The sequence below is a fragment of the Aythya marila genome (assembly GCF_965140915.1).
Source record: "Aythya marila genome assembly, chromosome: 1".
NCBI classification, from domain to species: Eukaryota; Metazoa; Chordata; class Aves; order Anseriformes; family Anatidae; genus Aythya; species Aythya marila.
This window is the reverse complement of record NC_139042.1, coordinates 70,638,717-70,655,692: the sequence shown is the minus strand read 5'-3', so window position 1 is coordinate 70,655,692 and position 16,976 is coordinate 70,638,717. Positions and strand designations below refer to the sequence as shown.

At 41.5% G+C, this 16,976-nt stretch overlaps 1 protein-coding gene across 4 annotated transcripts in view; it reads right to left on the bottom strand.

Annotated features, from left to right (window-relative positions):
* Positions 1 to 16,976, bottom strand: part of LOC309890138 (cohesin subunit SA-2-like) — a 63,062-nt gene that overhangs the window by 43,100 nt on the left and 2,986 nt on the right. For 3 of the 4 annotated variants that reach the window (XR_014319381.1, XM_082783723.1, XM_082783724.1), the window contains exons 2-9: positions 14,282 to 14,366; positions 13,528 to 13,674; positions 12,245 to 12,341; positions 11,007 to 11,083; positions 6,263 to 6,334; positions 2,629 to 2,833; positions 1,503 to 1,654; positions 257 to 330 (exon numbers count right to left, since the gene is read on the bottom strand). Coding sequence is in view for 3 of the 4 variants with exons in the window: in XM_082783723.1 (XP_082639849.1) it covers positions 257 to 330; positions 1,503 to 1,654; positions 2,629 to 2,833; positions 6,263 to 6,334; positions 11,007 to 11,083; positions 12,245 to 12,341; positions 13,528 to 13,674; positions 14,282 to 14,366 (909 nt within the window). In the remaining variant the exon portion in view is untranslated. The remainder of the gene's footprint in view (positions 1 to 256; positions 331 to 1,502; positions 1,655 to 2,628; positions 2,834 to 6,262; positions 6,335 to 11,006; positions 11,084 to 12,244; positions 12,342 to 13,527; positions 13,675 to 14,281; positions 14,367 to 16,976) is intronic. The other variant, XM_082783725.1, reaches the window with a different exon arrangement.

Genomic DNA, 16,976 nt, shown 5'->3' with positions numbered 1-16,976 from the left:
ATCAACAGTTAATCCATTTAGCTACAAACGTTTCATACAATAATTATCTTGAAGTTCTGGATATCTTCTCAATAACTAATGTACTCCATGTAAAATTTCAGAAACAAAATTGAGATGTCCTTTTCTAATACCAAATTCCTTAAAATAATTTAAATGCTACATTTTTCTTGACAGGATGGCATTTAACACTAGTATCCAGACAATCTGAGCAACAGTCTCTTGGGAATGCAGATACACTTCACAGCTTTATTCTTACCGGTAACGGCTTAGAAACGTCCCTTTGAAAATAGCATTCATCATGTTCTGTATCTCCAGGAGCTTCTGCTCATACTGAAAGAGAAAGAGAATTGAATGTTTACAGTGATCCCACAGTTCATTTCACACGATAAATTTGCATCAGTGCACTTACAAGACTACTGTGGTCTAAATCACTATTGTTTACACATGGTACCAACACAGAATGAGTGGTCTGTATCTACACTGGCAATTGGCCTTTTTGTAGCTACGCACTGATGAAAGATTCATCAGGTACCAACCACAAACCTGGAAAACAAGGTTCAGCACGTAATATTTTTGATATGGTGACTCCTGCTCTACCCACACACAGCACAATTGCTAAGCAATCTTCACGTATAGGTCAAAATTCTCCTTTTATGCACTTTAACAAAGATGGAGGAAAGGCAGACATGCCAAGGAAATCTAGTTTTGAAAATTTGGAAACATGACACTTTATGTAAACATTCTCTCATCAAAAGCATCAGAAAGGGTAAGAAGTTTGCTTTTCCCCCCCAACAGACACATTTGCTCTGTTTTTCCTGTCAGATCAGACTTCTGATGATGCTGAAGACTTACATCTCACCCAAACACTTCCTATGAAAAAGGGGGCTGCTTCTATAACAGAAATATTCTTCAGCATCTAAACCTCGGAACAGAGGTAAAAGGTTCTAAAAGGTTCTAAAGCCAGATTTATACCTTACAGCTAAAGGCCTGTCTCTGGGAGGTGATAAGGAGCTGTCTAGCTGAGCAGAGAAGACATGACAGAAACCAAACACAACAAAGATACAGGTCATACTCGAAGTTATGACCATTTTTACAATGCATTACTTATACAGAGATGACAGCTATCTTGTGTCCTTTTGTGTTCATTTCACTCACTGAGACTCAGTTAAAAACCTAAAATCTTGGCTTTTAATTTGTGTAGCCATATAAAGCACTCTCCCACAACACCAGAGCGATTAATGCCATTACATGTGTGTGCAGATCTATGTGTGTGTAGAGATCAAGGGCTAATGAAGCAATTAGTGGGACAGGCACCGCAAGCTAACAGTATATAGGTCAGTTATTACCTTAGTCATTTTTGTACCACTTAATCTGGGTGGGCACAAAAGCTCTGCAGCTTGCATTAGATAAGCCTCAAAGAACTGCAGTAACCCAAAAGCAAGCTGTCAGCAATCCCTCTTTTTAAATCTTCACTCATCTCCCATACAAGACACCTGCCTAACCTCTTTCCTTTTTCTCTCTAGCTGGTCAAGTCTGTAATTGGTCTTCTTGCCACTTATTCTGTTCTTCTCCACCTCATATAATCTTTGAGCATTGTGCTTGTTGACATCAAGGTTCAGATGTACGCCTACAACTGCTGTCAGAAGCTTCATTGCTGAAAAGGAAACAAACCCAACATATTTAGTTTAGCTCAGAGATATGTAACATAAATATATTCACCACATTACCACAAAAAGCATAGGGCTAGCCAAATCCAATTTATTATCCACATTGCAAATGACTAGATTATAGTAATTTCTTTCAAACCACAGTGTTTGTTTTAAGGGCAGGCGATGATCAGAAAGGAAAATTTAGTGATACTACTAGTAATTTATAGATTTTGGCAAGAGTTTATTTGTTGACTAGTAAGAGAAGTGATTTACCGGACAACTCTCTTCTTATATTAAGTAATCTTGATTTGTTTGCAAAAGTATCTAAAGCTGTGGAATATGTAAGTTTCAGAAAGAAAAAAAAAAAACACAGTGAAGTCCCAAAAAACACTGGGAACCTCAATATTTAACTTATTTTGTCAAAAAAATTATAGTTTAGTGTGTTCTTTGTATGGCAAAAAGGGTACTTAGTGACTTTAAATTTTAAAAAGTAGCTTTAATATCACTATGCTGAACCAAATAAAAATTTGTTACAAGTTTTTTTTTCCTTTTAGCATAGATACCACAAGAACAACAGCTCTCTAAAGGAAGCTTTCATACACAATGCATTTAATGTAACCTCACTGCATTAATTATTAGAGGGAGGGAAACCAACAAAATAGAAAACTGACTGAAAAATCAGTTACTGATTAAAAAAAAATCACAACATAATTTTGAAGTTAGTCATATCAGACATTAAAGAACACATCTTTAGAAAGAAAAATCAGTCTAGATCAGACTGAAAACATTCAAATTCCATTCAGATATAAATGGGAACAATTTATTTATATTACATTAATAAACACTAGGAGGAAAGCACTGTCAATACATAAAAAGAAAACAATTGCTCCAGTAGAGACCTTTTCAATTTTGAAGTGTTTTATTCTGCACGTAAGTCAGAAAAACCCATGGGCTACAGCAAGTCTATGACTTGTTTTACCTGCCAAAGTGCTTGTGTGTCTGAATGCTCTGATCATGGAGTCCGCTAAGCCCGTAAGCAGTGAGATGATAGCGTCCATCAGGTAGCTATCATACAGGATGCTGCACTGGCACTGTTGGACCAGCACTGCAATGAATTCACAGAAATTGGCCCTGAACTTCTTCCAATAGGATCCTGTTCTGGTCAGTGGGTAGTCTTCACCGTCCTGCACAAGCAAAAAGAGACAAGAGAAAACACACTAAATAGTTTTGTTTGTGCACACCACATACATGTCTCCCACCGAACACCAGAGAATTTTGCTGACAGTCAGCTTCATCTCAGCTCCCCTGTAACTTTTTTCATGGTTATTATTCCAAAGAAGGGACATGCAACTACATTACAGGCAAGCACAGATACAAACTAGCCTCATGAGAGCTACACTGTAATGACAGCTCACATCTTAAAGCAGAAGTTGTGAGGCATCTGTGAACACATGGGAAAGGACATGCGAAGCCACAGTATCATGAATGCCTTTCACTGACACAAACCAAAAGCACTCCTGGCCTCTCCTACTTCCTCACAGGTAGCAGTGCATCCCCACTGCTCTGTCCCTCCTGCAACTGCAAGGTAAAATTCAGGAGGAAAATGACATGATTGAAAAAGAATTGTTACTTTGCCAAACTGTTTTTCAATTGGATCAGTTCCCTGAGGTGGTTGTATTGGTTTTGTCTGGGGTAGAGTTAATTTTTTCCATAGCAGCTGCTTTGGATTTGTGATGATGTATTGGGTTTATGGGGCAAGGTTTTGGTAGCAGAGGGGTTGCAGGAATGGCTTCTATGAGCAGAGCCCAGCAGCTGCCCTATGTCAGATCAGAGGCAGCTCCAAAAGGGTCCTGCTGCTGGCCAGAGCCGAGCCAGGGGACGACACTGGGTGGGCCTCTGGGACAGCAGATTTAAGGAAGGGGAAAAAGCTGCTGGGCAACATCAACTGGGAGAGAGGACATGAGAGAAGAACCAGCCCTGCAGCCCCCAAGGTCAGTGCACCAGGAGGTGCTCCAGGCACGCAGCAGCAGTTCCCCTGTGGCCTGTAGAGAGGAGCCCACGCAGGAGCAGGGGGTCTGAGGGGAGCTGCCGCCCATAGGGGACCTGTGCTGGAGCAGTTTGCTCCTGGGGGATGGACCCCGTGGGGACGGAGCCGTGTGGGAGCAGGAGATGAAGGAGAGGCAGAGACAAAGCGTTAGGGACTGACCACAGCCCCCGCTCTCCTGTACCAGTAAGGCAGAAGATGTGGAAAAGATGGGGGGAAGGTGGTTGTAGCCCGCTGTTAGTTTCTCACTGTAAGGTAAGAAATTAATCTCCCTTTGCTGAGTCTGTTTGCCTGTGACAATAATCATTGCACATGATGATAATTGTTGAGTGATCTCCCTGTCCTTATCTCACCCCCTGAGCCCTTTTTGTCATGTTTTCTCCCCCTTTCCCTTTGGGGGGGGGGGGGGGGGGGGAGAGGGGGGAGTGAGAGAGTAGTTGTGGTGGAGCTCAGCTGCCCAGCTGGGTAAAATTACCAGGGATACAAACAGTGGTAATAACACACCAGTGTTTTAGTTGTTGCTGAGCAGTGTTTACACTAAGTCAAGGACAGTTCAGTTTCTTGTGCTGCACTGGTGGTGCACAAGCAGCTGGGAGGGGATACAGCCAGGACAGCTGCCCCCCATGGTCCGTAGGGATGTCCTGTACTATAAAACATGCTCAGCAATAAAAGCTGCAGGTAAGAAATGGGGGCTTGGGGGTGAGGGGGGAATGTTCAGGAGCATTCAGCTTGATGGCATTCATTTCCCAAGAAACCACTACACATGATGCAACCCCGCTTTCCTGGAAATGACTGAACACGTGTCTGCCACTGGGAAGTAAAGAATTCCTTATTTTGCTTTGCTTGCACAGATTTCACTTTACTCATTAAACTTTATTTATCTCAACCCATGACTTCATTCACTTTTACGTTTCCGATTCTCTCCCCCATCCCACTTAGGGTGAGTGGGTGAGTTATAATAAAGCCCCAGGAGTGTTCACACTACACTTGATAATGCCAAGAAGAAAGCAGACAGATGGCAGTTCACACGACTTCTCACACAAAACGGTGAGCCTCATGCGAAGAACACAATAGTAGGATGTTGTAGATGCCAGTATCAGACAGCATAAACATTTATTTCATTTGCATCTCACAGATCCCATGAATGGCTCTGAATATTGATTTGCATCCTGATAGTTGTGTATGGAACCAGGGAATTCCCTAATTTCACTCATTATGGAAAACGTTATTCTGAAGGAAACCCACTACTCCGCTAGTCCTTCCAAACACCTTCTGAGATGTATTCCAACAGGCAGCTTCACACCCAGAGCAACCCCAGGTACATCTGAAGTGCACTTGATGCTTTTCTCTTTTAACTGTTTCCAGAGCACCAAACCCACTGCTTTTTTTGAAAAACAAACACAGGCAGATCTTAGGGATGCCTGCAACCCAATAAATTTGGAATCTATGGAAAGAGAGGAAAGTCAGAGTGAAGTGCTAACAAGGAGACAAGATGAAACCCCCACAAAGCTGCAAGCAATGTATGGCAAGAGGCATTACAGAATAGCTGTTTCTAAAATATTCTTCTAATTAAAAACATTCTCTTGTAAATATAATTATTTATGAAACAAGCTTCTGAACGAAACTGTCTGCCAAAAGCTCTTGTGTGCATGCTCAGAGGTTGCTGGAAGGGTTGGGGGAATGTTCTTGAATACCATTGCAGCTTGACATACACCAGGCTGCTTAAAACACTACAGGAGCATGTTGTGGTTTAACCTGGCAGACAGCAAAAATGCCACACAGACATTTGCTTACTCTCCACTCCTCAGTGGGATGGGGGAGAAAACTGATAAGTGCAAGAACTCATGGGTTGAGAGATAAGAACAGTTTAATAAGAAGAAAGAAGGAAAAAAAAAAAAAGGAAAAAAAAATAGTAACGACAAAAAAAAATAAAACAAGTGATGCACAAGACAATTGCTCACCACCAGCCAACCAGTGCCCAGCCAGTCCCTGAGCAACAGGAGCCCCCCCAGCCAAGTCCCCCAGTTTTGTTGCTGAACAAGACATCATATGGCATGGCAGAATAACCCTTCGGGCAGTTGGGGCCAGCTGTCCTGGCTGTGTCTGCTCCCAGCTCCTGGTGCGCCCCAGCCTCCTCGCTGGCAGGGCAGCACGAGAAGCTGAAAAGTGCTCGACTCTATATAAGCACTGCTCAGCTTACACACCGGTGTGTTATCAGCATCTTTCTCATCCTAAATCCAAAACACAGCAGCATACCAGCCACTAGGAAGAAAATTAACTCCATCACAACCAAAACCAGGACAGAGTGATTCATCTTATCCAAATTAGCAGGTTCTGTTCGCCTCCCTTTAAAATCAATAGCAAGGAATGGGCAACTCCAAAGTGCGCATGGGTTCTTTCAAATACAGAGGTCTAAAATAGACCAGATGAAGTAGACTTCTGAAGTGTATAATTATCTCTGTTCACTAACACACAGTTTAAGCTGACTACTTCTGATGTATTTGCCTAAACTGGAGAAAGCTACAGAAAGAGCCATGCTACAACTGGAAGAACTACAAAAGAGCCGTACCATGTCCACTGGCCAAGTAACTGTCAGGATCCAAGGAAAGGCCATGAATCTCTTGTATTGCAACCCAGATTCCTGTAATGCAGGAGAAAAAAAAAAAAATAAAGGCTTTTCAATGAAATTGCACAGTTAATTGAAAAAGATAAAAACAGCACAACCAATGCATCATATTTAAATGGCTATTAAAACTTCGGACAATTTGTATTATAAATGGTTCACACAATCCAATGTGTTAAGATGTAATCCCTTATTATTCTTCAGTTATGAGCAATGATAGAAGAAAAATGTATTTTTATATAAAACTGTAGTTTTCTCGCTACAAGTGAAAGACTTGTTTTTAAAACTTACAAGCAAAAATATACAAAATGTAATCCTCAAAGTTAAGTCTGACATATGCCTTTCCAGCAAGTCTAAGAACATATCCCTTTCCAACACTTAGTAACTACATACTGTTAAACAGCTAACCTCTAAAATAAAACATTCTGAGCTTTTGAAATTATACAGGATTTTTTTCAGAATAAGCGTCAGAGATGTTTCTCAAATCTACAATTATTCCAAAACAAAAGACAGGAAATCTGCCATTTTTATTAGACTCAGTGAAGCACAACAAGTATTTCTATCCCTATCTGGCTCTACAGTTAGAAATAAAGCTCATCTCTTCCATTGCTAAACTTTTCAGCAATGAAACGTGAGAGGAAAGGAAGCCTACAAATAATAAACAACTACTGCAAGAAATAAAACAATGCATACAGGAAGAAAAGCAGCAGAGGGAAAGAGAACTGATTAAGAAAGAAAGGAAAATAAAAATTGGTGGTCCTAAAGATAGGTCTGCCTCTCCGATGACAAATACTGCAGCCCACAAAGGAAAAATGCCTCTGAATGACTATATTAAAGCCATCTCCTTCCAATGCCTGTACAAGTTTTCACAGAATCACAGAAGCACTGAGTTTCAAAAGGACTATTTGAGATTATTTTACCCAACCCCACCTGCTCAAGCAAGGTCAGCTACAGCAAGCTGCCCAGTGCCAGAATCAGTCAGGCTCTGAATATTTCCACTGGTGGACACCCCACATCCTCTCTGGCCAGTTTGTTCCACTGTTAGACTCCCCTCACAGTAAACATGTTCAGATGAAGTTTCACATATTTCAATTTGAGCTCATTGCCAGGTCTTGTCTGGCCTTTTGTGCCCACTGTCTCACTGGGTACCAGAGTCTATAGATTCCTCTTCCTCATCCCAACAGACACTTCTACACATGGGTAAGATCCCTCTGAGCCTTCTTCTTTCCAGACTGAACAGTCTCAGCCTCTCCTCATACAAAAAAATCATTAACCATCTTTGTGGGCCTTCACTGGACTCAATACAGTAAATTTGTACTTTTCTTATACTGGAGAGCCCAGATCCAGGCTCAGCACTCCAGATGTGTCTCACCAGTATAAGCAGAGAGGATCACCTCCCTCCACTTGCTGTCAATGCTCTGCCTACTGCAGGAAACTGTTAGCCTTGTTTGCTGCAAGGGCACATTGCTGGCTCATGCTCATCTTGATGCTCACAAGGACACAAAGATCCTACTCCACAGAGCTTCCTTCCAGCCTACTGGTAGGCATGTAATTGCACGTGTTTGTTTTTTTTTTTTCCTCCTCAGATGCATGGGATTTCCTGGTATAGAACTCTGTGAGTTTCTCCAGCCTGTTCATCGACTCACAGAATGACCTAGCTTGGAAGGGACCTAAAGCCCATCCAGTTCCACCCCCCTGCCATGGGCAGGGACACCTCCCACCAGACCAGGTTGCCCAAAGCCTCATCCAGCCTGGCTTTGAACACCTCCAGGGATGGGGCAGCCACAGCTTCTCTGGGCAGCCTGTGCCAGGGCCTCTCCACGTCAAGCTCTTCATCCAGCAGCACCACCAAGTCCTTCTTTGCAGATCTGCTCTCTCTCTCCACTCATTCATGCACCTCTGGACAGCAGCACAATCACCCGGTCCATCAGTCACTCCTCCCCGTTTTGCATCACCTTCAAACTTGCTAAAAGTAAGTCTGCCCCATTGTCCAGGTTTTTAATAAAGTCGTTAAACCATATAGGCCCAAATATCAATACACACCACTAGTGACTGGCCTCCAACTGGGCTTTGTGCCACTGATCACAACCCCATGGGCCTGGTTAATCAGCCAGGTTTCAATCCATCTCACTATCCATTTACCGAACTCAAACCTCAGCAGCTTGTCTGAGGATGTTATGGGAGACAGTGGAAGAAGTCTTACTGAAGTCAAAATAAACATCCTCTGTACTCTCCTCACCCTCCAAGCTAGTCACTTCATTATAGAAGGCTATCAGGTCAGTTAAGCACAATTTCCCCTTTGTAAATCCATGCTGACCAGTCCTGATCTTCTTGTCCTTCATGTGTTCAGAAATGATGTCCAGAATCAGTTGTTTCATCACTTTCCCAGGAACTGAGGTGAACCTGACCAGCCTGTAGTTCCCCAATCCTCCTTCCTGAAGGTAGGAATGATGTCTGCTTTTTTCCAGTCTTTGTGACTCTCTCTCAGTCCCCATGACCTTTCAGAGGTAATTAAAAGTGACCTTGCAATGACATCAGCCAGCTCCTTCAGCACACTGCAAATGCATCCCATCAGGGCCCATGGCCTTATGTATGTTCAGTCTGTTTAAGTGTTCCCTAACCTTATTCTCCGCTGAGAGTAAGGCTTTGCTCCAGAATTTCCCTCTGGTCTCAGAGACCTGGTATTCCTTAAAGCCAGTTTTAACAGTCAAGACCAAGGCAAAGATGCCAATTGAGTTCCTCAGGCTCTGTGTCCTTTGTCACTGGGGCTGCAGCTCCATTTAGCAGTGCAGCCATTTTTTCCTTAGTCTTCCTTTCACTGCTGATATACTTGCAGAATCTTTTCTTCTTGCCCTTTGCATTTCTCGCCAGGTTCAACTCACAGAATCACAGAACTCCACTAACATTAGTGAGAATTTTGGGAGGAAGCAAGGATACACAGATACAGTGTTGCAATTAATTGCAGTGTCTAATTTCCTGTCCTCTGAATGCTAGAAACAACCAATACAATTTAATAGAGAAGAAGTAATCAAGCAGTTAGCTAGTAATACTGTCCACTCCCGTTATTACTCACACCATTATTATTGTCTGTTTTCAAAAATATGTTTGAAATCTCAGTAGTCCTACATGGCACTACTCAACAAACTTATTCCCTAAATCACTTTTCCATAACTGTTCCATTACAAAGATGAGAGAGAACTGCTTGAGAAAAGAAATGCAACCACAAGGAGGAAACAACTAATTTTAAAGTAACTCTACTTTCCTCTTGCTCTTACGAGTTCTGCTTTAAAAGAAATCAGTTAAATCCTCAAGCATTATTTCAATCACCTAATACATGATTAGCATAAAAATGGTTGCTTCAGACATATTTTTTCTATATTAATAGTTATATCACAAGTAAACCAAACAAGCTGTCCGACACTGTCTTTAGAAATACTTCATTCCGTATAAATTATTTTTGGAGTTTATTTTACAGTCAGTCAACTTAAAAGCAGATTAAGAGAATTTCAGAACTCATCAGATTTAGAAATGACGAACAAAAATAGAGAGCATCCAACACAGGGAATACCATTTCGTATTTTCCATGAGTAAAACGCTTCACAGGAGTAGCATGTTAAAATACTGCCTCAAAAGAAAAGCTACATTGTTTTTATGCATGCTTCTAAGGCAAATGTAGAATCTCTCCCTTTACCCACCAGGACAGGAGAAAAGGCTACAGAGCAGTAACACATCCAGAGTGATGATCACAGTAATCCGATCTGTGTACCTTCCAGAGTGAAGGACCTTCACTGTCATGAGTGCTATTCAGGGTTAATTTAGTTAGGACAGAAGTGCCAGATTACTAATTCATATGGCCAGACACATATTGGATCATTTCTGTCAAAAATTAGCCCAAGTGCTACTGCAGTTCTAAAAGGAGGAAAACCATGTTGGCAAATTCGTCTTCTGTGGGAATTTCTACAGCAGCTGGTCTTTGAGAGATGCTCAATTAAAGCAAGGCTGATGGCTCTAGCTTGACAAATCAATTCAGAGGTGGCAAATTCAGGGGGAAAAAAAAAAGCACAGAAGTAACTGAGAAAGTGCTGCAGAAAATCTGATGTTGGCATAATTAACCAAGAACCAGTCAAACAGAGAAACAGTGTAGTGAAGGTGAGCATTTTTCTTAAAAATCCTCAAAAAATGAGATATTCACTATTGTTTTGACAATTATCTAAAATCACAAATGCATTTTCCTTCTTTTGTGTGACAACACAGTTATAAAAATTAATGCTGTCAGCAAAACAGGAAGATTTAAATACAAATACCAAATAAAAATTATCTTCAAAACAGCTCTTCAATAATTTACAATAGCATTTAAAAGGACCTATCACCTGAATACCAGAGGAACTGTTTACCTGTTGCAATGTCAGGTTATATGTACCTCTATAAACCCACTACCAGAAGAACTCCTACGATTTAGGAAGGCTAAGCGAGACAGCCCTAACTCCAAAAATAAATGTCACTTACAAAAAAAATACTCTAGTGCTGCTAAAATAGGTCATTACAACTCTCCTGTGCCAGAATTAATTTTCTAAAGAAAGGAAGTGGGATACAGCTCCTGATAAGCAGCAGGAACTTTGTCTAGGTTGACTATTAAGGTAAAGCCTCTTATCTATATTAAAAAGTCACACAAAGTCAAAGCTGTACCTACCTCATCGAAGGTCTCTGTCATTTTTTGCATGACATCATTCTTGTGTGTACTTTGAAACATTTCTGCTGTTACCATGCCTAGAAAAGTACATTTTAAAAAGAAGAATGTTGAGAACCGTACTTCAGAAACCCCAAAAAGGACTTTAATTTAAATTTAGAAATACCAAGAGAGGGGTACTTGAGCAGTTTTATCTGTTTACACTGACACGGGCAACATATATATTGGTAGACATATAAACACATTTACAGTAGGAAGTGCTGATGAACCAGAACTGAAATATACATTAAAGAAATCTACAGTGTCTTCTTGCATGGCTATTTGGCTATTTGCCCTAGCAGTCAAATAGGCTAATGGCATCCTGGGGTACACCATGCACAGCACCGCTAGCAAGCTGAGGGAAAGGAACGTCCTGCTCTTCTCTGCGCTGGCACAGCCTCACCTCAAGTGCTATGTACAGGTTTGGGTGCACAATATAAGTACACAAAACTACTAGAAAGCATCCAAAGGAGGGCTACAAAGATGGTGAAGGGTTTAGAGGGCAAAACATATGAGGAGCAGCTGAGGTCCCTTGGTTTGCTCAGCCCAGAGCAGAGCAGGCTGAGGGGAGGCCTCATGGCGGCCTGCAGCTCCCTCACAAGGGGAGCGGAGGGGCAGGCGCTGAGCTCTGCTCTCTGGGGACAGCGACAGGGCCCGAGGGGACGGCATGGAGCTGGGACAGGGGAGGGTCAGGCTGGGGGTTAGGGAAAGGGTCTGCACCCAGAGGGGGGTCGGGCACTGGGACAGGCTGCCCAGGGACGAGGTCATAGCACCAAGCCTGCCAGAGTTCAAGAAGTGTTTTAGCAATGCTCTCAGACATAGGGTCTGATTTATGATTAGTCCTCTGTGGAGCCAGGAGTTGGACTTGATGATCCTTGTGGGTCCCTTCCAACTCAGAATATTCTGTGATTCTATTTAATCTGTCCATTCACTGACTTCAAAGATTTACTAACATTTAGCCCACTGTTAGTCAAAGATCCCAGAACATTTTCCAGAGAAGGCATATTAGTCAAAGACCTGGAAAAAAATCTGAAGTGTAAGAGGTACTTTCTAGCTGCTTAAATATACTCAGAAGTATCAACCTAACAGAACAGTCTTCTTAAATCTCTTATTTGCCATCCTGAAGCTTTTAGCTAGCTAACATACTTCAGATTACTCTCCCCCCACAGGCAATAGAAAGGGATATTAAGAGGGTGAATTACCTTGGCAGCCTGAGCACTGAATGAAGAAGTTGATCAGATCTAGAAGTGCCACATTCCTGTCTTGTTTATAAGCTTCAACCCAGTCATCTACCACAGACTAGAACAGATTAAATAAACTCGTTAGCCAAGAGCTGAACACAACATGCTGCACTTCGCTGAGGACATCCATAATGCACACACAAACTACATTTTTCCGTCTACATTGAATTATAAAAATGAGAATTAACTCCATACCGTTACATTCCATTTCTAACAGAACATATAAAAGAGCCTTTCTGGGGCAAAATGAAGCCTTTAACCGCTCATTCCCAACTTCTGTCTGGCTTAGGCAGAAGGCTGAAATAGTTCACATATTATACTTAACCTAAAAGCTAACCTCAAATTTCATTTCTAGGGCAGCCCAGCCTCCAGCCTGTACGCGACACTAGGCCTGCTGGGACAACTCATGCAGCCTTCAGCCCACCTGTACTGCCACACAGGTCTGATGAATTCCAGCAGCAGCAGCCCGCACTCAAGCTGCTGCCTTTTCAAGCCCTTCTCATCATGTTTCACACAGCAGAAGCTGTGCTCTTCAGGGAGCTCTACTGAAGCTAACACAGCTGTCACACAGCTAAAGCCCAGCCACAGATCTTGGAAAAAGTAGGGTCTCGCCTCCAAAATATGAATGTGTTTTTCACGTGTGCACACATGCAGTTTATACTACATACTGGAGGCATATGTATAACCCTGGATTAAAAATATTTGAAGCTCCAGGTTTTAATCTTTCATACACATATACGAACATGATATATAGATACACTGGTGGACTTCCTCACACTGAAGAAAGTTGCTAAGTAAACATCTACAGAAAAGCTGATTATGCAACATGCCATCACACATCAGAACGGGGTCAAAAGAAAACTGCCTAAAGGCAGGCTCCCAGGAAAAAAAAAGAAAAAAATGGTCTGATTTTCAGAATTCTGAACAACCACAATTTCCTACTAAAGAACCCTTTCTATACTTTTTTTAAATAATTGGCTTTTCATGTGTTCAGACATTGCTTTAGCAAGACTGTTTTAGATATGCCTTTCCTTCCTCTTTTTAAATATCTTACAGCTACGTTTTCATTAATGAAGATGCATTCTTTTCAAGAACCATGCTCATAGCAGTTTTCTGAACATGTTTCTTCACACCTATGCCAAAAACAGAACACAATTTCAATGCTCCGGAGTGATAACTGAAGTGACTGTTGTTTATCTATCGTCCCTCCACCAACTCCTCTCAGAACTCAGAGCTGGAAATACCTGCATGGCCCGCTTCCCCATGATAACCACTTCAAACAATGTAACCGCCTCAACCACTGCTCCATTCTGCAGCCGTCTCACTCTTCTACTGCTGGAAGAATTTCTCCTTATATTTTCACTCTGTTCTCGGACCTTACGTTTCTCTCTCTGAAATGAGTCAAGCAAAGAAAGAATATGAGGAAAGAAGATACTTAACAGCCATCCACAGATAAATGAACTATTCCCTAATAACAAGTTTATTTTACTCTCACCGTAAGGATTTCCCAAGGGTGCTAACTTTTAAGCCTCACTGAGGCTGACGAAGACTTATCAAACATGAGTATGAAGGAAAGGATTTATCAGTTTGAAATTTTTTCCTCAACAAGTCATAAACATAGCAAGGTATAAGCGGAAAGAAGCTTCTGAACAGTTATGTACTGCCCAGAAGGCATTTTTCAGTGGCAGCTGTAATTTCTGAAGAGCAGACGGCAAGCACAAAAGCTCTTCTACACCTCTTCACTCACAGGGCAAGCGCACAACCTGCAAAGTACCATCAGCTGCACGCAGTGTACAGATAAGGCAGAGCACATGCTGAAGTGAACTGACTGTGCAAAAGCCAGTACTGAGGCTCTGATGCCAACAGAATTTGGGGATCAAGCTGCAGCCACTGACTAGGTTTTAGATGTACTGTATTGTTTCAAGAAACACTCCATTTTGTAACAATTGAATGAGACAGAAAATAAATTCCTTAAAAAAAAAAAATATATAAACTTACTGTTGTTTTCAGGTTGCCATTTCTCACACCTCCGCTGTTCTGCACTGCAGACTCAGGCACAGTCTCATCACGGACAGCATTCTCTCTAAAGCATAACAAACATGTTGAAACAGCCGTGAGAACAAAGAACCGTATACTTGGTATAAACAGCAGAAGAAAGTAAGATTATGCATATGCATTTTAATGTTCCTAAGAATATAGAATGGTTTGGAAGTTATGCCTTTTTTGTTGCTAAAATAAACAAACAGAAAAAAAAACTTTAAAAGTACAACAGAAGTTCAGGGCCTTCTTCAGATTATTTCCTTTCCTATCTGATACATAGATAATTAGAAAACTAGTGAAACTATCAAAACCATCAAGGAAGCAGAAAGCAAGTAGTTGAAATACATGTAGAAAGCTGATGTTGACTTAAAGTAGCTTGTAAGAGCCATCAGCCAATAACAAGCATATATCACATTTTAGGTCCTCTACAGAAAACAAGAAAACAACATTTGGTGGCTCTACAATTTAAAATGCGAGGAAGAAACTGTTTTACTTGTCCTGTAAAACACGCTTAAGGAAGAAGACACATAAGAACGTTCTTTTCATTTGCAGGTATATATTCATATTCATTGCTAACATGATGCAGGAATAATGTTATAAGCAAAGATGCACCTTTTGGGGGATCTGAAGCCATACATTTAACTGCAATGAAACCATGCCATTTTTCAGCATTCCTAATGCTAACAACATGTCTTGCCAAAGCTCATGTTTGGGCAGACGAGCTAGATCCCACTTGTGCAGCAGTTCAGTACTGGTGGCCAGCTGCTATGGCCTCCTTGAAAACTGGATGGCCACCTCATGGCCAGGACATGAAGCCAGTTGACTTGTGCTCTAGGAAGGCACAAAAGGAAAGTAAACATGAGACTGTACAGTTACTTTATTTTTCATGATCATGCTGCAACAGGAGAGCGTACTAACATGAGCAAGCACTTTGCAGAGAACAAAGCAGAGTATTACCCTGTCACATACAGTCAAATCTCCAGTATCCAGTGTTGACTAACCCAGATGGAACATTAACCATGCTACGGATGCAGAGCCAGATCGAGTCCAGAGGGGTTTATCAATGCCAGATAAACACTATTCATCTTCCCAAGACAGCTTCAGTCAGACAGTGCCTCTGCAAAGCAGATCCTGAGGCTGCGTACCATCCGCTGCAGGGCCTAGGTCCTGATGTTATTTCATTAGTGAGAAGTTTCTATTTAAACACATCTCTGGTTCTGAATTTATTGGAGCACTAGACCGTAAGCGATGTAGAATTAGGCTTCCAAAGATTCCCATGCTGCTCTCTAGATCCCATAAAAATATATCAAATTTCTAAATAAAATGATGCAAATGATTAACTTCCCTACAGAGAAAAATCCCATTGAAGCTAAATTTAGTGAACTTCTCACCATAGAAAAGTTCAAAACGTGCCATGGTGGTGACAGATGGAAGCCAAGAAAATAAATCAGTCTAAACCAACCCTTACATCAGTTGTCTGGACTTCTGCATGCGATGAAAGAGGGAAGAACTGTGCCTCACAACCAAGTCTGCATGCTAAAAGCAACACTTTGCAGTTTTCAGAATGCTTCCTTTGATTTGTAATTGTGCACCACAGAGATTAAGTATCTCAACTGCTACCAAAAAACTTCCTAGTTCAAAAGAACAAGCAGCAATAGCCAGCAATATATACAGCTCTTCTGAAGCCAGGTAGCCCTTCTCAGATTCCTTATACAGATGACAAATTAAAAGGACCCAAACCTATTTGTCAAGGAGCTGCTTCTCCTATGCGATTAAATGCTTTCACTCGTGATTTTGAAGTAGAACGCAACATTATGGGGCTGGACTAACATGTTCTTACTTGTGCTGTTCCACTAGAACGACAACTTAGATGCCAGCCAGCATTTCAGTGTGTGTTACCTGTTTATGCAGTGTACCTCCACACGATGCTCAACATACTCTCAAGCAGTTTTCCCGAATTATTTCTGTGTACTATTTAGCAACTTATTACATGCCATGATGAAAACAAATACATTTCATTTGATTACGGAAACTATAATTGAGTCTAAGTTGAATTAAAATATTTAAATAATGAAGGAAAAAAAAAACACACCGCCCGGTACAAAAAAACACCAGGACAATTTAGTCAAGGACTTGTCTGAACACGTGCTGCATTTAACATCTTTGTCTACAATATACCTCGCTAAAGCTTTAACTCACACAGCTCTTTCCCAAGCACATCCTGGATGTCGAAACCACTTTCAAGCAATGGTCCACTGACACTGACCCTGTGCTACTTTATGCCAGGCAAAACCTGCCTGTAGCGAAAGGTGTTAACAAAGTAAGTGAATGCCTGGTATAGGGGACAGCCTGCTTCCTGAAGCTCAGCAAAATGAGCAGTAATGAGAAGACAGTTGACCTCCAGCTTCCTCGCGCTGGGCTAACAGTTCCATGTAAAATGATAGCCCTGTGACTAGAGCAGTTAGACTAACTTTCACGCATATGCTAAGCATCCCTGTTGAACACCCACCAAACGTAACTCAGCACTAGGTATATACTAAAACGCCATTTAGTTTCCAAATCATTTTGGCTTTCAGTGCACCACAGCACGTAGCAATGCCACAGGAAGTACTGTCTTACAAAAGACATCCTACACCAAAGACTGCAAAGACAA